The sequence below is a fragment of the Ambystoma mexicanum genome, chromosome 10 (genome assembly GCF_040938575.1).
Source record: "Ambystoma mexicanum isolate Mex_15411 chromosome 10, UKY_AmexF1_1, whole genome shotgun sequence".
Taxonomy (NCBI): domain Eukaryota; kingdom Metazoa; phylum Chordata; class Amphibia; order Caudata; family Ambystomatidae; genus Ambystoma; species Ambystoma mexicanum.
The window spans coordinates 118,842,877-118,868,564 of NC_090932.1; the positions used below are offsets into that span (position 1 = coordinate 118,842,877).

Here is a 25,688-nt window from a genome sequence, read left to right on the forward strand (position 1 = left end):
AAAAGTGTGAAAATGTTTCCAGTAAGAATAATCTAGCATTCAGTCTTTAAGATGCACTCGCATATCCTATTGAGAACAAGGATTGATGGTGAGTACTATAATGTAAAGTGCTCATCTTTTACTGGATAAGGGCACAGTTTGATCACATATTAGCAACATTATGATAAACATCATTGCACCAGCAATGCACCGGTGGGGATATTAAACAAAATAATTTGAACATGATATCGATAAGCACCTGGGTGGATTTTGTAGAGTGATTAAGCATGACACACTATCATGAGAGGTGATACACTTTGTGGTAAGAAGAATTTTTTGTATCAATTTTACACAATATATCTTACGTATGGCTTTCTTTGTCGTCCTTTTCTCCCTCACTGATCTGTGTACATGCGCACAATGAATTATGTTTGGTTTTGATTTGATGTGTTTACAATGTTAATTATGGCATTTGATCATTGGAAATGTAATTGACAAGTGTATAGGCCAAATATTAGGCTTCAGAAAGACCAAGGAGGTTGAAACTCATGTTGGCTATGGCTAGGATCAGGCATACACAAAGAAATCGTATTCTGTATACATTACTTGATATGAATTTTGTGCTAATATCATGTGATAAAATTCTTGAATCATACAATAGTTTGATTAGCGCAATTATTCGGGTTGACCCATGTGTACAATGTTTATTATGGTATAGGTTTAGGGCAATACATATGTCACCCAGATATGCAGCTACTAACTCATAATAATAGAGCAAGTGTAAATAAGAGCCTAAGCACACACACATTCTGATTTGCCCCCACACTGTACCCATATCCTAACCCTAAACTAGACAATCAGAAGCCTACAAAAGCCTCCTTAACCCTAACAATTAAAGCAGCACTACATTTTCTGCTCATTTTCAACTCCATTTAAGACTACTTTTTGCTTGGCAACTTTTGAACTTCAGAGGTCTTTTCTGCACATCTTTTTCACTGACTATTTTGGCTGGCAACATTTCCACTGGATACTCTAATCACAATCCCACAAACTCTCCATAACCCACAAGGCCATGTTCTACCCCCACAGAATACACCACCAAACAATCCTGTCTCTCTGCAAGCGACTTTGACTTATTTCTCCAAAATGACTAAAATGTGTGACTCTTTGTCTCTTGCCCTCATATGCTCCACCTCCTACTACTGTCATTTCTCCTCTTTATATCACTTCCTCCTCACCTTCATCACTGATCTCTTACATACCCCTTGCTCGGCTAACCCATATGATGCTCCTATCGACCCATTCAAATTACAATTAAAGACCTTGTGCATGCCTCCTTCTCCTACCTCTGCTCTCTCTTCAGTCTCTCCCTCTGTCCTTAAAATTCCCTTCCTGCTCTAAAGTTGCCACTATCATGCTCGTAGTCAAGAAACTCTCAGCTGATCCAAGAGTGTATCTTTCTATTAAGATATTGCCATACAACTTTATCACTCCACAATCCTCTATCGAGTTGTTCTTAGCTGCATCATCAGTTTCCTGGAATATCATTCACTCTGTAACCCACTTCCATCGGGATTCAGGAGAAAACAATCTACCAAATCTCATTTTACTGACTTTCTAACCATTGCTCATCACTCTTACCTCTCCTACATTGTCGTTTTATTTGATATCTCTTCAGCCTTAGACATTGTTGACCAGTCCTTCCCCATTGAGACCCAGTCCTCCCTGGTCTTCAAGAACATTACACAGAAATGGGTGACCACTTACATTGCAGTGTGCTCCTTCTCTCATCTCTTGTACCTACAGCCCCTTCTCTTTCAAACCCATACCAGATGGAGTGCCTCAATGTGCATTCCTGGGTCCACTCCTTTTCACTTTCCATTTCTGTTCCCTGGGCAAGACAACCGGCTCCATTGGCTTCTAATACGGTCTCTTCAGTGGTGACACCCTTCCCTTGTTCACCCCTGTCCTATTACAATGCTGCAGTAACTATCCCATTGATTGTTGTCATTGGATAGCTAGAAGCTGCCCAATGCTGGACTCATCCAAAAGAGAAGTACTCTTTATCCCCACCCCCAACATCAATTACACTCTCTTATCTCTTATCTCTTTCACCGCGGATATCTTTGCTGTATTACCCCAAGGGTGGCAAAATCAAATTCTCTTTGACAGTGATTTAAGACTCCAGAAATTCATCATGGCAACAGCCACATGAGGCACATCCTCCTCAACATAAGGAAAATCCTTCTTCCTTCCACTCTACAAAAACCCTCATCAAAACCATCTTTATAACTTCTCACCTCGCAACAGGGTTCTCAAATTCACTACATGCACCCTCTACAACTTACCAAGTTCCTCCATACATCACTGCACCATCACAATACCAATTGATTTTCCATGCACAATCACTCTCTCTTTCAATCCCTACTCCTCATCTACAAATTCCTCCATGGTCTTGTACCTCCCTACCCAGCTGACATAATTTCTCTCTACTCTCCCAGTTGCACTATGTGATCCTCCTCTCACCTCAAACTCTCCTTCACCTGCCCCCAATGCTTGTCCTCCAGATTCCATACCTTCTTTTGACTTGCCCCCTCATCACAGCCAGACCATTACTAAATGTGTTTAAGGCAGGATAAAGGTTCACTGGCAAATCACTAAATGGAAACAACCTCGTACTGACCCCACGCAGACTCTTGCCAATCCCTATTGTGATTACTCTACATGCAGGCACTGAATGTATGTATTTTTTCTAATAACATGTAACAGCACCGGGTCACCTTTGTTCAGTATATTAATGTCTGTTAATTCTCCATGTCACTGCTATATGTCATACCATGCTACCCCTTTCACTAAACGATTTGCTCTCTATCAAGTATTTGCCTACCTATTGTAAAAGCATCCTATGCAGGGCCTGCCTCATTATACTGTATCACCTAATGTGTACATTATTTCTGATTGAAATACCAATCTTGTTACTCAATAAATACAGATAGAAATAGGAAGAAGACTGTAGAGTACCGCCCGCACACCACAGCATTGTGCATGCAGGGAGTACTAAAGAGGCCCCGGCAGTCCCAGCACTCCTCTTGACATTGGCCCAGCAACAGCTTGCAGCCACCATCTCCACCCTGCAAGTCCTATCCTACTTGATGACTAGCTTCCTCTATAAAGGACAGTAAGAATCTATTTTGTAGTCATGTGTAGGTTGCCATTAAAGGCCTTATTATAAGCCACCTGTCCATGTATGGTTATTGTACAGACCACAGTCCTATCCTACTTGATGACTATCTTCCTCTATAAAGGACAGTAAGACTCTATTTTATTTTCATGTGCTGGTTGCCATTAAGGGCCTTATTATAAGCCACCTGTTCATGCATGGTTACTGCCTAGGGCACAACAAAGACATGATCCTACTGGACTGCATAATGAATAGTGAGCAGGGCACATTAACCGTATATAGGTAGACTAGATAAAGATGTGACTGAGTGCTATATCCCTGTGATTGTGAGCTTAATATAAAAGTAGCTAGGCTCTATATCCTTGTGAGTGTGTTTGTGAATCAATAAGGAGCTGGATGTTGTGCACATGTGACTATTAGTCTGATAAAGAAGTGTATTGGCTTCTGTATCTCTGAGGCTGTGCTGAGAGTAGGGATCCTGGAGAAGACCAGCAGCCCTAATAGTAACAACACCCTAGCTCTTCATAGTTGACACCATCCTGACACCTTTAATTTATCATGTTTCAAAGCAGACCTTGTTTTTCTTGTTGGTAAACCCCTATTCCAAATAGGCATTTACAACAAACAGTTCCAAACTTCAATAATACAGGTTTTACCACAACTCTTGTGTTACCTGTGTTTTCAGACTACAACATTACTTATTTTAAAATGAATATCAAGTTGTAACCCTACTATATGTTCAGAATAAGCTTAAAATCCATATACACATTCAGGGACGTTGTTTCACCAAAATCCCAGGGGTAGCGGAAGTGACATCAGACAATCCTTGATCTCTGATGACATCAAATGAATTGATGTAATTTGATCCCACCCGGAAGTGACATCAAGGGAAGCGATGGAACACAGCCCTGCACCCCTTGATAAAACAGGAAGTGGCGTTACAAAGCATTGTTACTAAGTACACTACGAAAAATATGTTTACGATACCACTATAATGTGATATACATTACATGCAACAATGTATCACCAAATGTATCATTAATATCAGTGTATATAGACCCATATTACCAAATAACTATGAATGCCAGCGGACGTCCAAGGCCAAATGATGATGTGTTATTATATAGCACTTACACTTAAGCTCTTTATATAGAACAAATATACATACAATAATCACCCAACCTGTGTTGGTACTACTCATTTAATATGATATGATGGGTTATTTATAACACGCTTAATACCCACGGGGAGCCAACATGTGGTGCTCCATGCCGTTTTGCTTCCAAGGCCAGCATGTTGCCCCAGAGCTATCCTCCTTATCGACCTCAGAAGGATGAAAGGCTGAGCTGAGGCGTTTAGGAACAGACTCAATCAGAGACACACCCCCTTAAGTGTGCCTGAAATAAACCTTTAATGAGTCTAGCAATTATTGTATAGAATTCCAGAAAGACAAATTATGTGTTATTCATATTCTTTCTTATTTAGGGTCAGTGCTCAAATTGTTACACTTGTGGAACCCCCTGGTTTTTTTAAGAGGCCGGAACAAGAAAGCCAGTCACTCCAGAAACAAAGAGCCACATGGTGCTGGCCACAGCCCAGGAGCTTACATTTAAAAAACAAATACAATAAAATAAAAAACACTTTTTTTAGGGGTAGCAAGGGAGACCACAGGGGTAGCAAGGGAGACGTGGTGACCCCAAATCCCTGTACACATTCTCAATAGGCTAAGCGAGAAGTTAATACAATCAAAATAAAAGTCTATTACAAGGAGACAAATTAGCCCCTGGGTGACCGGGGTTGCTGTAACTCTAACCAGTATACTGATTGTAATGGTCAGGGTGATATGTACTAGCCAACACTAGGTGGTACTACCTTTGTACGGCACACAGTAAAGGTCGCCCTCTTGTAGGGGGTGATGTGCCAAAATGTAATTTCATCTAAGGAGGAATAATCATCTTAGCAGTCACACAAACAGTAAATGGAGCAGAGGTATACAGAATGTTTGTCATACACACTTCAGTGTTCCAGCGCATGTGAGCATCCTCTTATTTTGTTAATCCAAAGAATTGCACATGAGAGATCTTACGTGAGGAATTGGGCATTGTCGTGCGTCTTCCTCTTAAGCAGATCCGTCCGTCTCCATCGCGCAAAGCTTGATAGCGTGTCTTTAGTTTCAGGAACCACAGTTATGAGATCCCGGTTGGTCCAAATTTCCAGCCCAATCAACGCCACAAAGGTATTTATAATTTTGTAAACCTGTTAAAACATGAAAACCTGCATTATTTCCAGGTGCATCGCACTGAGTATCAACCTATGGCGCCTCGGGAGGTGGCCAACATGTATGTATCTGCAGCTACCACTCCAGTAAAACGCAAGTGTAGAGTTCAGAACACGAGCCTAGGACTACACAGTGCACATGGAGATACCTGTGGCGTATACCTTCCCTCTCAACCACCATGCACCCATGACACAAAGCTGGCCATTCAAGAGATATGGGGCCAGGTTAGCTAAAATTTGCACAAGTTCTAAAACGAGAGCACATGCTTTGATAATATAGAATGCAGAAAACAGGTTTTGTCACGTTTGGTAGAACCCAAAACACATTTGCACTGGGGCAAAAATAAATCATACTGTGTTTGCGACATTACGTAACAAATCTGCTGCCTTTCTTTTTGTCTTTCTCATCAAACATAGTAAATAAAACAGTCTAGTCCTCATTATGAGTTTGGTGGGATCTGGGCGGTAAATCTGGCCAGATACCACCAAATGTAATTACCGTTACTACCACTTGGTCCAGCGGTATTACTGCCAGATTAAAAGTGGCATTAAGTGGTGTTAATCCCCATTTATCTGGGTCTGTTGAACTCAATGGGGGATTTTGGCAGATTTACCACAGAGGCAATATTCCATTGTGGTAATTCCACCAAAATTGGGCAGAAAATTGGCGGATTTACCTCCAGCTCATAGCTGGTGGTGAATTCTCCAACTTTCCACCAAACATATAGTTGGGCGGTACATTAATGCATCAGTATACGGTAATACCACTGCATTTTACCCGCACCACCCAACTTGTAATGAGGCCCTCTGTGTCCTGTTACCCCAGTGAAAACATGTTTAGATAATACAAATTGGGGCTAAATCTGTTTGCGTTATTCCCAATTGTCTAAGCACTAACATCAGTACTAACTGCGTTTGCTCCACTTTTTTGCACCGGTGCAAAGCTTTGATAATCGGTCCCCAGGAATCCAATAAGTCAGAAAATAAGTGTTGGATGCATGCAAAGTATGTTGGAAAATGTGCATGATGCAAAAGCATCACATGACCAGCATAACGTGGGAGGACGTGATATTACGTCATAATCAATGGTAGCACAACCTGTTACAAGCAGTATTTTTCAAAACAACTGCAGAGTAATTTGTCAAGCATTTCAATTGGTAATATAGTCAATACGTATCATGTATTCAAAAGCGTGCAGTTGAGTAATACGTGTGAATGATTTAATCCAATTTTTAATCGTGTCAAAATTGATCACGGAGGAATTTCCAAAAATAGGCTTCAATAGAAAAGGTGAAGGAAATTCATGGTTGGTCCTGAGATAGCAAAAGAAGGGCTGCGCCGCGCGCAGGGTAAAAAGTAATTGTTCTGCTGAATGTATGTGCCTCAGGTATCCGCTGAGGAGAGGGCAACTTTCTGAATACAAATATTGCTCCTTATTAGATATTTAGCAGAATCACAGATCTAAAATTAAAAATGGCAGATCAGCGAGATATAGATCTGGGCCAGAACCCTGAGTTTCCTCCAGCCCCTGTTGTGCCCAGGAGGAGTAGCCAATCACAGTTCACAATCAATTAACATTCACAGGTGAAAACCCCAGGATATGGCCCATATTGGGGGAGAGGGAACACACTGTAAAACTGGCCAGCTTCAGTTGCTAACTATTATTATCATTACCATCATTGTTATTATTATTAATTATTATTATTATTATTATTATTATTATTATTATTATTATTATTATTAGTATATTTATTAGTAGTAAGTGCTAACCTACCTTCAGGAAGCAACAGAGCACTTTACAAGTCATAGGGGGAAGAACACGATCAGGGAAGCAAAGATATAAAAGAGTAGGGACCAATCAATGGGAGGGGGGGCTGATAATTAGGCAGAAAGTGATCTACAAGCAACCTGGGAGGGAACGGGGGGAGCAGATCAGCCACTCTCAGGTTAAGTGGGGCATGGAGGATGTGTGGATGTGGGTGTTTTGGAGGAGCCATTCCTTGAAGACGATGGTCATTAACTCCTCACTGAAATGTAGAAGCAAGTGGGCGAGTCTGTTGGTAAGGGGGAGGAGGTTGCAGATTCTGGGGGTTCCAGAGTCTGGGGGCGGTGGTAGAGATGGTCTTTCTTCTGGTTCATTCCCACCCCCCCCCCCCTGCACCATCAGAGTTCAAATTTTCATTTGTCTGGTAGATTGTAGGCCTCCGGTGATGCAGAGATTCTCAGTGAGGTAGCTTGGGACTTGGGGGTGACTGTCTTGTTGATGATGCAGCAGGATATGAAGGTGCTATATGCTTGCATAGGGAACTAGTGCAGTTTGATGAGGGTCTGGGCAATGTAGTTGCATTTGCAGAGTCCTTTGATGAGTCATGCTGCAGCATGGAGGACACATCTCAAGGGTACCATGGTGGTGGCATGGAAGGCCTTCTAGAAGGGCATTGCCACCACCAAAGTGGAAAAGGACTAAGGCTTGGTGAACACATCTGAAGTTGATTGCTGGGATGAAGTGTGTACTTTTCCACAGGAAGGAAACTTGACACCAAATCATTTGTTTCTCGAAGACAACATAGAATAGAGACCAATAGGTATGTTCACAATAAGTGTAACTATGTAGTGAAAGAGACACAGCGGGCCTTCTATAGAAACATTGCACCGCTGCAAGTGGAATCCGTATAAGAAAATAAAAGAAAAAACGTATGAAATGATGTGATATTTTATATATACCGCGCCTATACACAACTGTTTTAAGGCGTCACGAGGCAGGGGAGCGGTAGAAGGGGGAACAAGACAACAATCTTATTAGGCCCAGTGACATTGAGATCGCGCACGTGCATGGTAGAGGGAAGGGGAGAAGTGACAGGGGAAGGGGATGAGGAGCAAGTGCAAGACATAGGGCCTCATTATGACCCAGGCGGAAAACCATGGTGCTAATAGCACCATGGTCCATGCCGGTAACTTACCGACTCCGCCATGGAGAAAGGGGGAATTACCACCCCATTACCAGGTTGGCGGGGCGATAATTCCCCCTTCCTCCATGGCCTTTCCCCATTCCCATTTTTGCCCATAGGGCTCAATGGGAATGGGGAAGGCGCTAAGTGCGGTACCGCACATTGCGGTACCATACTTAGCACCAAGGTCCCTTTGCAGGTCCCTACTTTAATGGCTGGTGTAGACCAGCCGTTAAGGTCGGGTCTCACAAAGGGACCTCGTAATCAGGCGCTAATTGGTTAACGGCGCTGCAGCCTTTTACGGCGCTGTTAACCCATTAGCGCCAGGGTCGTAATGAGGCCCATAAGATCAAACATCGAAAACAAGAAGTGCGGCCAGCAGGTGGCAGTGCAGGGTTATGTGCAGAAAAACAAGTGATAGATAAGTGCAAGTAGGGGGTTGCAGGGTTGCAGATACAGCCCCAAATGCAGGGTTGCCAGGAGGCAGTGCAGGTGTGCAACTGGGAGGGCAGGGACCTGGGCCCGTGGTTCGGTGGGTAGCCAGGTAACCAGCGCAATATCAGACAGGAGATCAGCAAGGTAGCATATGAGAGAAGGCAGAAGCAAAGAGGAAAGACTTGAGCTGCTTCCGGAATCAGAGATGGTTCTGATCAAGTTTCAAAGAGGCAGGGAGGCTGTGCCAAAGGGAGGCGCCAGCCAAAGAGAGCGATCTGCCCCCAACTTGTTACCTGGAAAAGCGACTGACCCTCAAGGAGTTGGAGGTAGAGGAGCGAAGTGCTTGAGTAGGAAGATACTTCAGAAGAGAAATCTGGAGATATTTTCGTCCCAGGCCCCAGAAGGCCTTGTGGACAATGCAAAGGGTCTTGAACTTGATCCTTGCAGCCACTGGGAGACAATGAAGAAATTTCAGTGCTGGGGAGATACGATCCCTGGTTTTGAGGCCAAGGGATAGTCTTGCAGTCCTGTTCTGGATGAGTTGCAGAGGATGAAGAGTAGAGGCAGGCAGATTTTTAAAGAGGCTGTTAGATTAGTCAAGCCTAGAGTGAACCAGAGCTCTAGATACAGTGAGCTTATGGGGGAAGAAAAGGAAGAATACCGCTGAGGAGGTGCAGTTGGTAGTTTGACTTCTTAGAGATGTCAGAAATATGAGGAGATTCGAGAGTGAGGAGTCGAAGATAACCCTGAGGTTCTTAGCCTCAAAGGTGGGAGCAGGAGGAGGGCCAAGGGAGTCCGGCCAGAGGGTGGTAGGAAAAAGGGGTGCAGGTGTGCCGATGAGGAGGATCTCCATCTTGCTTGCATTCAGGCAGAGATCATTGGCGGCACACCACTCCTGGATTGCAGTCAGACAATCCGGGATGACTGAAGGAGAAAAGGTATCAGAGGGGAGCCTAAATGCAAGCTCTGTGTCATCCGCATAGCACTAGAAGTTGGAGCAGAGAGCAGAAATGTGGAAGCGAGAGGTGCCAGGTATTGGTTGAACAACCAGGGAGAAAGGTTAGACCCCTGGGGAACACCGCTGGTGGAGATAGGGATAGAGCAGATGAAGGACCCAAGTTGGACCTGGGCGGGTCAGTCGGAGAGGAAAGAAGTCAGCCAGGCCAGAGCCTGATCAGTGATACCCAGGTTATCATGGAGCCGGTTGAGCAGGATGGCATGGTTGACCGAGGCAAAGGCAGAAGAGAGATCAAGTAGGATGAGGACAGATGGGAGATTAGAATCAAGGTTAGAGAGCAGGTCTTCACAAATGTTCAGGAGAGCAGTTTATGTGCTTCTGGCTGATCTGAAGCCAGACTGATGGTCAAGGCAACAACCAACCGATTCAGTGTGAAGATTAAGCAAGGAGATGGTCAGCTTTTCCAGGAGTTTGCCCAGGAAAGGAGTGTTAGAGATCGGGTGATAGTTAGCTGGAATGGAGGGGTCGGCTGAGGGTTTCTTGAGATGAGGGTGCACAAGAGGGAGCTTCAGGAGGGAGGGGAAGGTTCTGGAGGTGAAAGAGTGGTTGCAGAAGTCAGCTAGGGCTGGAGCGAGGATATCAATGTGGTCCTTGATTGTTTTGGAAGAACAGGGAGGAATCTGTTTTGATGAGGTCTTCATAGATCGGACTTGGCTAGAAACCTCATCAGGAGAGAAGAGAGGGAAGGCATAGAAGGGAGGGGGTGGCCGCTTGGGGGCCGGAGGAAGAGGAGAGACTGGAGGGAGAAGCTGAGAGCGTGGACAGGATGTCCTCTGTTTTAGAGATTAAGTAAAAATCCAGGGCCGAACAGAGGGCCTGGGAAGAGACAGGAGAGGTAGACACTGCAGCAGGATTGGCCAGCTCCTCGCAGATTTGAAAGAGTTTGGCCGAATTGTTAGGTGCTGCAGAAACATGGCTTGGATGTTTGCTCTCTTCTTAGAGAAGACAGAGAGTCGGTATTGCCTTTGGAGCAGGCGGTAGGCCAGTTTGGCAGAGGGTGAACAAGATGCCAACCATTTCCTCTCAGCCACCCTACACCTGCGTTTAAGGGTGACGAGGTCTGAGTCATACCAGGAGTTGCACTTGATTTTAGGCTTCATGTTGATCCTCATGACAGGGGAAAGAACATGGAGAGTATAAGAGATAGCAGAGTGGAGCATGGGAAGGGCTGTGTCAGGGTGTGAGTCAGTAAGAGTTGCAGGAGGGGGAGAGAAGGATGCAGAAAAAGCCTCAACTGACTCGCTTCATGGGTCGAATGACTGAGAAGGTGGGTGGCAGTGTATGGGTAGCTTTGGCCTAAGAGGTAGAGAGAGATGAGAGGAGAGGAGAAAGTGATCACCCCAGGAGAGAGGAGTGGTGAGAGGGTTAGAGTGGAGGAGATCTGAGTGTGTCGGGCCAGAAAGAAGAATGGAGAGAGAAAATCGCAGATGTCGCGAAAGAGTCTGTGGCAGGACAGGGAGCATCCGGGTGGATGTTGAAGTCTCCAAGAAGGAGGAGTTGAGTGGACGAGGCCAGGAGGGAGGAAGAGAGGTCAGCCCACTCAGAGAGGAAAGGGGAGATCTGACCAGATTGCCAGTAGATAGTAGCCACCCTGAGAGAGTGTCCAGGGGAGAGAAAAAGCCTACAAACCAGGCATTCACAGGATAAGTAGGTCTGCATAGGAATGATAGAAGCAGGAATCTACTCTGAGAAAATCAAGGCTACACCCCCACCGGAACAGTGGGTGTGGAGAAGATCTTGTAGCCATCAGGAAGGAGAGTTTCAAAGCTTGTGACAGACCTGGCAGTGAACCATGTCTCGGTGAGACCAAGCACATCAAGGTCTAGTACTTCCAGGAGATGTCAGATGTCAGAGGAGTGTTTGATGCCTGAGCGAGAGTTAAGAGTGGCGAGGTGGTGAAGGTTGTCATCGTTGAAAGAATTTCCAGGGAGGGGGTATGATACTTTGTTTGAATTTCAGCTGTGCAAAAATGTCATACATTTTAACAACCATACGGTACCATTGTAGAAAACCAGGGGAGCAGGGTTTGTGTGGTTGTCCCCCACACCCTTCTTCATTACAATGGCATTAAGGGTTACGGGGGTGTCCCCTGCTTCCTGAATAATAAAGTTTAAAAAAAATGAAATAAAAGAAGACCATGCAGTGCCGGTTCCCATCCACTGGTGACGCAGGGAGACAGGCAGTCGGCGGCACACAGGGAAGTGTGCCTCTAAAAGGTAAGTAATGGGGATTGGGGGAGCGGGTTCACAGAAATGTACATGGGAGAAAAAAGCTAAAGTTTCTGTTTCGTTCAAATAACTTTCTTTTTTCTCCCTCAGACATTTCACTTTCGATTATTTCATGCGAATTTTGCATGGTACTAGCAATATGGCAAAACATAACTTGGTGCAAAAATGGATTCTTGAATGAATTTTTGCACCAGGGCAAGGTTTGCCCTAATGCTAATATGGAGTGATGTTAGGACTAAGGCAAACTTTGCCCTGGTGCAGAAATGCAATGCAAATATATGTTTAAAGCACTGGGGCGATGTTTTCCCTATTGCTAATATCATGCAAAAAATAAACACACCTGTAATGACTTTGCCCTCACATGCTAGTATTATTCAATATAAGAAGTCACCTGTCATGGCTGTGACCGAATTTTTTTATTTTCCCCTGTAAAAACACACTTGTCATGGCTTTACCCCAATGTGCTAGTAGTTTCCCCTATAGGAACACACCTATGATGGACTGTTACTAACATGCCACTATTTGACACTGTTAGAACACAGGTGTGATGTCTTTGCCCCAACATGCTGGTATTTTCTCCTTTTAGAACACACTTTTGATGGCTCTACCCCAACATTCGTGTACGTGCCTGTATAGGAACACATGTGAAATGGCTGCATACGCACACACACACACTCACTCACACAACCAGCTCCCACTCCCACAGACATGTATTCACACAACCCTCACCCACACACACATTTGTTTTTACATACCTGATAATTGTGATGATTGGTTACTTTCCCCAGTAGACACACTCTTCCTCCTCTGCCTGGGCAATGGCAGGAAGGAGACAGGGAAGTTCACTGAAACGTCCTCCCCTGAGTCCTGCCTCCGCCACGCACATAGAACGAGAATGGTGTATTGTGCATTAAAGAATGAGTGGCGACTCCTGAAGGATATGGGTCTGTGCCCCACTGCCTTTCATGTCCCAGCCACAACTAGGATTGGAGCTAAGCAATGGGGAGGGCAAGAGGAACCAGTGAATACAGTCAAGGAGCAGACATGTGTTGAACAAAATGGTGCATTTTACAGTGTTAAACATCACCCTCCATTTGTGAAAGTACACAATTGGTAGCAGTGCTTAGAATCTAACATCTTCATGAATAAGCATAAGCAACAGGTTGTGAGAAGCTGCACATCCTGGCACCTTTTTAGGTTAACGTTGGGAAAGCAATGTGGGGCTTGGGTCACCCCTGGCTAAGTGAAATGGATGGCTAGAGCTTGCCTCCAGATTCAAGCCACTGCCCAGGCATAGCACGAGCAGTGTAACGCCTGCTTGGAACAAAAATAAAGGGCCTCATTACGACCCACTCCACAAGAAAAGCCCTGAATTGCTCCAAAAAAAACCTCTCTCGCTACCAACCAAATAGAACCCTGAGATCTTGCTCTGCTAAACTTAGGAGGAACATCTTTCTCAGTCCAAACACTGACTTTCTGGAATTCCCTCCCACTCGACCTTCGCCTCCAAGAGGACCACTTCTGCTTCAGGACAGCTCTTACAACCTGTCTCTTCCCTCCTTCTACTTGACTCCCCATACTTCTGCTAAACCTAGTCGCATTATCAGAGCTCCCATTCACTAGAACGCTCATAGCTCAGAGGGTAAAAGGGAGGTTTTCAAGGACCTCTCCCTTCCACAGATCAACCCGTCTCTCATGGATAGCTCAATCCAGACACTGTACCCGTTCCTCTTCAACGGACAGGTAAGACACAACAGCTCTCTCTATGTCAGTGATTACATGCTACAAAGCAACCAGCAAGGACATTTCCCTGCCCCACTTATGCTGGTCCTCTCAGCACTTTCATTGTAAAAACTCTGTACAATTAGAGAATGCAGCCGAATATCGAACACACCATCTACCTTTACTCAACCCATCATCTTACCCAATCCCTGACATAGGTCCTAGCAGACAATGGGCCTCATTACGACCTGGGCGGTAAGGGATTACCGGTAAGGGCACAGGTAACGGTAATCCCTTACCTCCCTATTACGAGTTCCCTTTGCGGGTCCTCCCTTAACGCCTGGTTTTACCAGGTGTTAAGGACGGGACCTGCAAAGGGACTTTGGTGCTAATAACGGTACCGCAATTTGCGGTACCGTTATTAGCGTCTTCCCCATTCCCATTGAGCCCTATGGGGGCTCAAATGGGAATTGGAATGGGGAAGGGCCCTGGTGAATGGGGAATTACCGCCCCGCCAACCTTGGAATGGGGCGGTAATAGCTCCATTCACCAGGGCGGAGTCGGTGATGTTTTGGAGGCAGCCATGGCGTTAATAGCGCCATGGTTACCTCCAACATCGTAATGACCCCCAATGGTAGGCGGCCAGGACAGATCCCAGGTACATATAATACTCGGTCAAGGAATTCCTTCTAATTTCATCTATGAAGCAGCCCTGAACTCACATATGGCCCTTGTAGAATACATACACTCTATTACTTCCACACTAGTGCCTACTGTGAAGGTTGGACTAGGTATCACACTGAAAGAACTATGAAGATGGACCTTTGTGTTGCACCTTAATAAAATGTGAAAGCTAGTCAACATATTGGACAAATATGACCCTCGAAGGTTAGACTATGTATTGCACTTGGAGCACTTTAACGGTTAGCTAAAATGTGAAGATTTGTGAAGGCTGGCCTTCATGTTGCACTCGTATGAAATGTGAAGGCTAGCAAATATGTTGCACCTACCTGTGAAAATGAGACTGGGAACTGCACTGGGAAGAATCGTAATAGGTATATCTATATATTTATATATAAGATCTCTCAAAGTTAGCCAACATGTCACATTTACATTAACCGGGTAGGACAGTCCATTCACCGCTGTTTGAAGTTTTGTGAAGGTTAGCCAACGTATTGCACTTGGAACAACTATGTAGTTAAGCGATACGTGGTACTTGGAACAACTGTACAGGACAGACGATACAGCACTTGGAAGAATTGGGATGGTCAGCCAATGTGTTGCACCCAAAAGAATGGTGAAGGATAGCAAGTATGTTTCACTAGAAGAATTGTCTAGGTTAGCTAACTTATTGCATTTAAAAGAATGTAGGCACTGGTCCATCCTGGATGATTTGAGATATAGACAATGAATCTAGTCTAGACAATAGTTAGAATCAGCCAATGCTATGAACTTTGCCACACTTCACGCAAATGGAACTCTAGCCAAAGGCAGGGCTACTGACCCGCACACATGTGCTACCATAGACCATACTTCTCTGCCATAAGAATTCAGCGTCTGTTCACGACAGAAATGTGATCTCCAGCTGCACACATAAGGCCTATCCCACTCTCAAATACCTCCGTAGACTACTTCTCATCAGCCATGCACATTCCAGGTAAACGTGGGTGGCTAGCAGGGACTTGACCACCCCTCATATCTTCCAATGGTCCCACATGCACACACACATACTAGGCACTACCTAGAATTTCCCACACCTGGACTCTGGTCTCCAAGGGCGTCAACCTACAGCGCATTGTGACCATACCAATGGTGAAAGGCGCTATGCAAATTGTTATTGTTATTGTTATTTTGCATTTATATAGCGCCTTATATACCATTGGTATGGTCTGAAGGCGCTGGTAGGTTGAACGCCCTTGGGAACTGAAGTTCGGGTCAGTGGAAAGATTAGAGAGAGTCCAAAGGTGCGTGTGCGCACCGGTATGTGTGCAGCTGGTGCGGAATTCATGTGGTAGCTGCTTCTTAGCGGTAGGTGTGGTGGTTGAGAGATCAGGGGTATGTGTTCGGTCTGGCTGGAATTATCCAGACCGAGTGTGGCGGCGTTAGGCCTGAGGAGAAACGCCTGGCTGGGGGTGTGAGACCAGCCATGTTTACTTAGAGTGATGGGGGGTGAGCGGCAGATGTTGATATGAGAACAGTTATACCGAATGGTGTCATAGTATCTCTGTGTTCTAGTTGAATGGTGGTGTAAGGAGAGAGTAAGAGTGGGGTGTGATATGCAGTATGCTCTTTCAAAGATTCCTTGCATTCCAAAACAAAATATGCACGTCACGCAATTCTGAGCGGTCAGGTCCGTTCTATGTGTTTTGTTTCACATCCGCTCTATGCACTATTCACCCATACACTCATTTGTTCCATGCGTTCATCCGCTCCACAACGTTCGTTCGCTCCATACTCTCGTTCGCTCTCCACACACTCGTTCACTCTCCACACGTTTGTTCGCTCTCCACACACTTGTTCGCTCTCCACACACTCGCCCGCTCTCCACACACTCGTCCGCTCTCCGCAGCCTCGTTCGCTCTCCGCACTCTCGTTCGCTCTCCACACCCTCGTTCGCTCTCCACATCCTCATTCGCTCTGCGCACCCTCGTTCGCTCTCCACACCCTCGTTCGCTCTCCACACCCTTGTTCGCTCTCCACATCCTTGTTCGCTTTCCACATCCTCGTTCGCTCTCCGCACGCTTGGCCGCTCTCCGTACACTCGGCCGCTCTCTGCACACCCGGCCGCTCACCGCACACTCATCCGCTCTCTGCACACTCAGCCGCTCTCCGCACACTCAGCCGCTCTCCACACTCAGCCGCTCTCCACACTCAGCCGCTCTCCACTCTCAGCCACTCTCCACACTTGGCCGCTCCCCACACTCGGCCACTCCCACACTCGGCTGCTCCCACACTCGGCCGCTCCCACACTCAGCCACTCCCCACGCTCCTTCGCTCTCCACGCTCCTTCGCTCTCCACGGTCCTCCGCTCTCCACGGTCCTCCGCTCTCCACGGTCCTCTGTTCTGGACGCTCTTCAGCTCTCCACGCTCCTCCCCTCTCTGCACTCAACCTCTCTCTACACTCAACCTCTCTCTACACTCAACCTCTCTCTACACTCATGTGCTCTCCAGATTCATCTGTCTTCCACATTCATTTGCTCTTCATATTCGTCCGCTCTTTACTCTCAACCAGCCTCCACACTCATCCGCGCTCCACACTCGTCCGCCAGCAGCGCTCCTCCTCCACGCTCATCCACACTCATCTATATTAGTTCGGTCTCCTATTCAGCTTTCTCATCCTCCGCACTCATCCGCCCTCCTCATTCATCTGTTCTCGACACTCATCCGCTCTCGACACTCATCCGCTCTCGACACTCATCCGTTCTCGACACTCATCCGCTCTCGACACTCATCCGCTCTCGACACTCATCCGCTCTCCATACTCATCCGCTCTCCATACTCATCCGCTCTCCACTCATCCGCTCTCTACATTCTTCCGCTTTCTACACTCATCCGCTTTCTACACTCATCCGCTCTCCACACTCATCCGTTCCCCCACTCAGTCGCTCCCCCACTTAGTCGCTCCCCCCACCGCCCTGCACACTCAACCGCTCTCCCCACTCAGTCGCTCTCATGCTTCTCTGCTCTCCACGCGCCTCCGCTATCTACGCTCCTCCACTCTGCACCTTCCTCCGCTCTGCACGCTCTTCCGTTCTCCACGTGCCTCCGCTCTCTGCACATAACCGCTCTCCACACTCGACTGCTATCTACACTCGACTGCTCTCCACACTCTTCCGTCCTCCACATTCATTTGCTCTTCATATTCATCCGCTCTCCACACTCATCCGCCAATAGCATTCATCCTCCAACACTCATCCACACTCATCTATACTTATCCACACTCATCCTTACTCATTCACTCTCCCCACTCATCCGCTCACGTCCTCCACGCTCATCCGCTCTCCACAGTTAACCGCTCTCCACGCTTGTCGGGTCTCCACGCTCATCCGCTCTCCACGCTCATCCGCTCTCCACGCTCCTCCGCTCTCTACACTCAACCGCTCTGTACACTCATGAGCTCTCCACATTCATCCGTTTTCCACATTCATTTGCTCTTCATATTCGTCCGCTCTTTACACTCAACCGACCTACACACTCAACTGCCCTCCACACTCATCCGCCAACAGCATTCATCCTCCACACTCATCCACACTCATCTATACTGATCACACTCATTCGTACTCCCCACTCGTCCAATCACGCCCTCCACACTCTTCTGCTCTCCACGCTCGTCCGGTCTCCACGTTCATCCGCTCTCTGCACTTTCTACATTCCCAGTGATTTATTCCTATTATCCACTTCACTGTTTTAGATCTACATTACTCGTTTTAGTTCTGTTTGTCATTGTAGGTTAGAGTCTGGTTAGTTTAGCTGTACTTTATTTATTTATTTATTTATTTATTTATTTATTTAGTGGTTTGCTGGGTCGGTTTTTATTGTGATGATTGATGTTGCTGGTTTGGAACCGGTTGGTTTTAGGGAAAGAGCCAGGTTTTTAGTAGTTTGCGAAATGCCATTAAGTCCTCAGTTAGGCGGATGTGGGGAGGGAGCGAGTTCCATAGGGTTGGGGCCAGGGCTGAGAATGATGCTCCGCCTAACCTGACTGAGTTTGTCTTGGGAATTACTAGGAGGCCGGCTGAGCTTGATCTAAGGGTGCGAGTGGGGTGATAAGGTATTAACTTTTCTTGAAGATATTGCGGTCCAGTTTTATGTAGTGCTCGATGGGTGAGGCATAAGGTTTTGAAGGCCACCCTACGGGCTACTGGAAGCCAGTGCAGTGTCTTGAGAGCTGGGGATACGTGGTCTCTTGGACCGAGCACGAGTAGCACTTTGGCCACCGCGTTTTGTGCTCTTTGGAGTATATTCAGTTGGTAGGCATGAATTCCGAGGTATAGGGGGTTTCCGTAGTCCAGTCTTGATATGACGATTGATTGGACCGTGGAAACTCTGTTGGGAAATGAGAGATGTGGAAAGATGCGCCTAAGGTTTTTGAGGTGGTAGTGGCAGGACTTTGAGACATTGTTGACTTGGCGCGAGAGTGTTAGGTCGGAGTCAAGGGTGCATCCAAGATTTTTCACTGTGTTGGAGGGTGTCGGTGAGTTGCCCATGGCGGGTGGCCAGGGTAGTGGGTGCGGTAGAAGATCGGAGTTCCCGCAAACCATGATTTCTGTTTTGGATGGGTTTAACAAGAGGTGGCTTTGGGTCATCCAGCGTTCTATGTTCAGGAGGCAGGATGCAATATCAGGTCGGGAGTTGGGTTTTGCGTTCAAGATTTTTAGAATTAGTTGAGTGTCGTTGGCGTAATTGTAACACAGGATGTTGTGTGAACAAATTATTGGTGGGAGGGTGATCAGGTAGAGATTGAACAGGAGGGCGGATAGACATGCTCCTTGTGGGACTCCTGTGTCGACTGGTTGGGCTTGGGAGGTAAAGTCGGAGAGTGTCGTTATTTGGTGCCTGTCTTTGAGGAACGAAGCTATCCATTTAAGGGCAGTTCCACGTATTCCTAGGGAGTGGAGGCGGTCCAGGAGGATTGAGTGATTGATCGTGTCAAAGGCGGCCGATAGGTTGAGAAGGATTAGTGCGGCGCATCCCGCGGAGTCAGCTGTCATTTTAAGGTCATCCCAGATCGAGGTTAGGGTGGTTTCAGTTCCATGACGGGTTCTGAATCCTGATTGGGTGGGGTCCAGGAGATTGTTGGCTTCAACAAAGGCATTTAGTTGGGAGTAGGCGGTTCGGTCAATGAGTTTGGCAAGGAACCTGGTGTTTGAGATGGGGCGGTAGTTTTTGGGCTCGAGAGGGTCGAGCAAAGGTTTTTTAATTAGAGGTTTGACGTGCACCAATTTGAATGCATCTGGAAAGATACCAGCGGAAAGGGAGGCATTTATGATAGATCTTGCGTGTTCTCCTGCGCAGGTGGAGGCAAAGATTTCTTTTAGGGTTGTGGCTGGGCAGGGGTCCAATGGTGATCCAGATGGTTTGCGGGCGGATAGGAGTTTGAGAAATTGTTCTGGTGATATTGGACTGAAGGATTCGAACGTTGGTTGCGTAGAGGTCGCAGCTGATGGGCTGGTCGGTACGGGCGGAGGATTGCCTGGTGGCTGTAAGAGAGCCAGTTTGGTGGTTAGAGTTTTTGTCCTTTCGATAGCCGTGGAGTAAAAGTGGAGGGAGAGAGAGTCACAAAGTGATTGTGACGCGGTCAAGATGGTTGTGTTACAAGCCGGATTGGTGAATTCGGAGATAATTTTGTGAAGTTCTTTGCTTTGGTTTTTGCAGTTTAGGATTCGGGAGTTGTAGTTGGCTTTTTTTGCTTTCCGGATTTTGGCTTTGTACCGATACAGGTGTCGGGCTAAGGAGGTCTTTCTCTTTCTGCCATTTGCGTTCTAGGTATTTGTATTGTCGTTTAGTGGTCTTCAGCTCAGGGGTGAACCATCTGGGGAAAAGGCCACGGCGGGTTGATGGTTTGCACGAGGGGGTGAGCCGCATCAGAGATGCGTTGAGCCATGAATCAAAGGCCTCATGGGTTAGTTGATTGTTGAGATGGCAGGTAGGTGGTGGAGACTGGAGGAGTGCCTCGGCTAGGTCCGGGATGATTATTAGTTTCTTCCAGCATTTGCGTATGTTTGGAGGTTCAGATACGAGTACGGGAAGGGGTTCGGGTGAGTGGATGGCGGACGAGAGAATTAAGTGGTCGGACCAGATGACAGGGGTGGGCGGCATTAGATGAGTCAGGGTTTTGGAGCTAAAGATGGCATCAAGAGTGTGTCCTTTGTAGTGAGTCGGGCCGTTTATGTGGGGTTGGAGATTAATTGCATCTAAACCGTCAACCAGGGAGTATGTCATAGGATTGGTGGGGATGTCGAGCCATATGTTGAAGTCTCCAAGAAGGGTGAGGTTGGGATGGTTTAGTTGGAGGGTGGCAATAGAATCGCAAAGGTTGTTTGCGAAGTGTCTATCGTAGCCAGGGGGCCTGTAGATTATTTGGAAGCTGTGTGAGAGCGACGGGGAGAGGGATAGTTTAACGAGGAGAGATTTGCAGGATGGAATGGAGGGTTGGTTGTCGATGATTGAGGCGCGGAAGACTGGACGGACGGTTCAGTGGGATGAGGGAGTAGTCAGGCGGAAAGGCTTCATTAGCGATTGGGCCGAAGTCGTCAGAGAACCAGGTTTCAGTGATGAAAACTAGGTCTGGTTTGACTGAGGCGAGGAAGTCAAAGATGCAATGTCTGTTTTTTGCCACAGATCGGGCGTTAAATAGGATGCAGTTCACATCGGCAGCTAAGGATGGTCTTGGTGCTGGAGCGGGATGGGGCGGTGGAGGAGAGGGTGGAGGGAGGGGGGTAGGGTGTGTGATGATAGATGGGAATAGTGGGTGAGCAGAGTGATTGGCAGGCTTCGGGTGGGGTTGGAAGGCTGCGTGTGATAGGATGATCGGGTTTGGGTTGGGGGATTTGAAGGAGGGGTGTTGGCGGTTAGGAGTTTCAGTTGCAGGTGATGTGAAATCAAGGGAGAGGGGTTTCAGGCAGGGAGAGGCCATGGGGGAAGGAGGAGATTGCGGGATAGAGGTGATGGGTCGAGATAAGGGAGGTGAGGAGTGCTGAGAGATTGAAGGGGACAAGGAACGTTTCCTCTTTAGTTTCTTTGCTGCGACTGGTGTGTGGGAGAGAGTAGGGGGGCCAGAGGGGAGAGGGATGCAGCTTCAGTTCTTGCTAGGGCTAGGCGTGCAGTTTTTAGGGAGGGGAAAGGGTGTGGTCGGGGGGGAGTGTGGCAGGGGTATGAGGGGAGGGTGGGAGGTGGGAGAATGCAGGGTGGGGTGTGCCAGGAATTATAGTGAGGGGAGCGGGTATGGGTAATGCTGGTGGGTCGGGGGTGGGGTTCAGGGGATGAGTGGTCTTAGGGTGAGTGGCTCGCCATCATGCCCCCCTGGCTTGGTGTTTGGAGAGGGGAATGGCAGGGAGTGCGAAGGAGGGTGGGGAGATTTGGGAGCGGGGGGCAGGAGGGAAGGCAGATCGGAGAGTGGGGGTGGTCCACGGGGTTCGTTTCTGACTGACTCTGGAGGAGTGGGTGCACTCATGATTGGTGCGAGCTTTTAGGTTGATTTAGGAGGGCTTTCTGATTGTAGTTCTGAGGCGCGGTGGTGGTGACACGCTTTTAGGCACACCTCAAGGTTCAATTGCTTGAAGATGATACTAGACTATTGGTGGTTTTGTAGATAGAATTGTAAACAGAGGTGATTTTAGTTTATTGGGTACACTTCTAAGTTCACCTGTACACAGAGAAGATATTCGGTCAGCCTCTAGATTCAATTTGCTTAGAGGGGGTATTAGATTATTAGTCACAGTTTTAGATTCTATATTACTCAGATATACTGTTAGTTATACTATTGGGATTGAATAGGGCACGGTAGTGGTGGACTTCTTTCAATTCACCTTTATACAAGGAGGGTATTAGGCATGGATCTAAATCAACTTTGTAGTTAGATTATTAGTCACTGTTTTAGATTCTACATTACATAGCTATGTTGTTAGTTATTTCTAAATCAGAGTTTCACAGAGAGGTTGTTGAGCACAGATTTAGATTCTATATTACACAACTATGTTGTTAGTTATACTAATAGGATTGAATAGGGCACGGTAGTGGTGGACTTCTTTCAATTCATCTTTATGCAGGGAGGGTATTAGGCATGGATATAAATCAACTTTGTAGATTATTAGTCACCGATTTAGATTCTACATTACACAGCTATACTGTTGGTTATTTCTAAATCTGAGTTTCACAGAGAGGTTGTTGAGCACACTTCTAAATTCAACTATCACCGATAGTCAGTTGGGTCCACTTATACATTTATAGACAGGCTATTGGGCACACTTCTAAATGTAACTTTCGGGGTGGGTAACTTTCTAAATTCAACTTTCACAGTGAGGCAAGTTGGGCACACATCTAAACGGACTTCTCGCGTTCTGTTCACTTCTAAATGCAACTTCTAAATGCAATTCTGAATTCAACTTTCATATAGATGCTATTGTGAACACTTCTAAATGAACTTCTTAATTCAACTTTACCCAGAGAGGCTGTTGGGCACACTTCTAAATTCACAATTAGTCTATTGGGTACACTTCTAAATGCAACTTCTAAATGCACTTCTTAATTCAACTTTCCGCAGGGAGGCTATTGGGCACACTTCTAATGCAACTTCTAAATGCACTTCTTAATTCAACTTTTTACAGGTAGGGACTTGGGTACATTTCTAAATGCACAGAGAGTCAATTGGGCACACTTCTAGATTTAGAGAGACAATTGGGCACACTTCTAAGTTCACAGCGAGGCTATTGGGAAGACTTCTAAGTGCACTTCTGAATTCAACTTTTCATAGAGAGGCAATTGGGCACACTTCTAAATTTACAGCGAGGCTATTGGGAAGACTTCTAAGTGCACTTCTGAATTCAACTTTTCACAGAGAGGCAATTGGGCACACTTCTAAATTTACAGCGAGGCTAATGGGCACACTTCTAGATTTACAGCGAGGCTATTGGGCACACTTCTAGATTCAGCGAGGCTGTTGGGCACATTTCTAAATGCACTTCTTAATTCAACTTTTCATAGAGAGGCAAATTGGGCACACATCTAAATGGACTTCTCGCATTCTATTCGCTTCTAAATTCAACTTTCACATAGAGGTTATTGGGCACACTTCTAAATGAACTTCTTAATTCACCTTTTCACAGAGAGGCAAATACATGCACACTTCTAAATGAACTTCTTAATTCAACTTTTCACAGAGAGGCACATTGGGCACACTTCTAAATGAACTTCTTAATTCAACTTTTCACAGAGAGGCAAATTGGGCACACTTCTAAATGAACTTCTTAATTCAACTTTTCACAGAGAGGCACATTGGGCACACTTCTAAATGAACTTCTTAATTCACCTTTCCAAAGAGAGGCAGGTTGGGCACACATCTAAATGGACTTCTCGCGTTCCGTTCACTTCTAAACGCAACTTCTAAATGCACTTCTAAATTCACCTTTCACATAGAGGCTATTGGGCACACTTCTAAATGAACTTCTTAATTCAACTTTTCACAGAGAGGCAAATTGGGCACACTTCTAAATGAACATCTTAATTCAACTTTTCACAGAGAGGCAAATTGGGCACACTTCTAAATGAACTTCTTAATTCAACTTTTCACAGAGAGGCAAATTGGCCACACTTCTAAATGAACTGCTTAATTCAACTTTCCACAGAGAGGCAAGTTGGGCACACATCTAAATGGACTTCTCGCTTTCTGTTCACTTCTAAATGCACTTCTAAATTCAACTTTCACATAGAGGCTATTGGGCACACTTCTAAATGAACTTCTTAATTCAACTTTTCACAGAGAGGCAAATACGTGCACACTTCTAAATGAACTTCTTAATTCAACTTTTCACAGAGAGGCAAATTGGGCACACTTCTAAATGAACTTCTTAATTCAACTTTTCACAGAGAGGCAAATTGGGCACACTTCTAAATAAACTTCTTAATTCAACTTTTCACAGAGAGGCACATTGGGCACACTTCTAAATGAACTTCTTAATTAAACTTTCCACAGAGAGGCAGGTTGGGCACACATCCAAATGGACGTCTCGCGTTCTGTTCACTTCTAAATGCAACTTCTAAATGCACTTCTAAATTCAACTTTCACATAGAGGCTATTGGGCACACTTCTAAATGAACTTCTTAATTCAACTTTTCACAGAGAGGCAAATTGGGCACACTTCTAAATTAACTTCTTAATTCAACTTTTCACAGAGAGGCAAATTGGGCACACTTCTAAATGAACTTCTCAATTCAACTTTTCACATAGAGGCTATTGGGCACACTTCTAAACAAACTTCTTAATTCAACTTTTCACAGAGAGACAAATTGGGCACACTTCTAAATGAACTTTTTAATTCAACTTTTCACAGAGAGGCAAATTGGGCACACTTCTAAATGAACTTCTTAATTCAACTTTCCACAGAGAGGCAGGTTGGGCACACATCTAAATGGACTTCTCGCGTTCTGTTCACTTCTAAATGCAACTTCTAAATGCACTTCTAAATTCAACTTTCACATAGAGGCTATTGGGCACACTTCTAAATGAACTTCTTAATTCAACTTTTCACAGAGAGGCAAATTGGGCGCACTTCTAAATGAACTTCTTAATTCAACTTTTCACAGAGAGGCAAATTGGGCGCACTTCTAAATGAACTTCTTAATTCAACTTTTCACAGAGAGGCAAATTGGGCACACTTCTAAACGAACTTCTTAATTCAACTTTTCACAGAGAGGCAAATTGGGCACACCTCTAATGAACTGGGTGCAATTTGAATTGAACTTTCTGAGAGAGGCTATTGGTCACAACTTCTAAATGCAATTGTGTATACGTCTGAATTCAGCTTCTAAAGCACTTCAAAATCAACTTTATGCGGAGAGGTACACTTCTAGATTCGCTTTCAAAGAGAGGCTATTAGAGATTCAATCAAGTGTGGCATATGCTAACATTCACACTTCTGCTCAGAGGTGGCGCAGGCTAATTTGTGTGGTTCTCTCGGGCTACTGTACTAGTTATCATTAGACTGCAGGCTATTGAAAGGTAGGTTAGAGTGGCAGGAGCTTTCAGGAGCAGAGTAATTGCACTACGTCGCACCCAAGCCAGCACTTAGAGTTTTGTCGGTGCCTGGTGTCTGTTGGCTTCCTTGGCGTCCCCTGCGGACACCTGCTGACACTTCCTGGAGCCGCCTCTGTTGGAGCCGCCCTTGGCCTTGGGGCCCTTAGC

At 45.9% G+C, this 25,688-nt stretch overlaps 1 protein-coding gene across 1 annotated transcript in view; it reads right to left on the reverse strand.

Annotated features, from left to right (window-relative positions):
- Positions 1–25,688, reverse strand: part of LOC138493140 (zinc metalloproteinase-disintegrin-like ohanin) — a 415,575-nt gene that overhangs the window by 253,915 nt on the left and 135,972 nt on the right. The window contains exon 9 of the mRNA XM_069620331.1: positions 5,247–5,416. Coding sequence (XP_069476432.1) covers positions 5,247–5,416 — 170 coding nt within the window. The remainder of the gene's footprint in view (positions 1–5,246; positions 5,417–25,688) is intronic.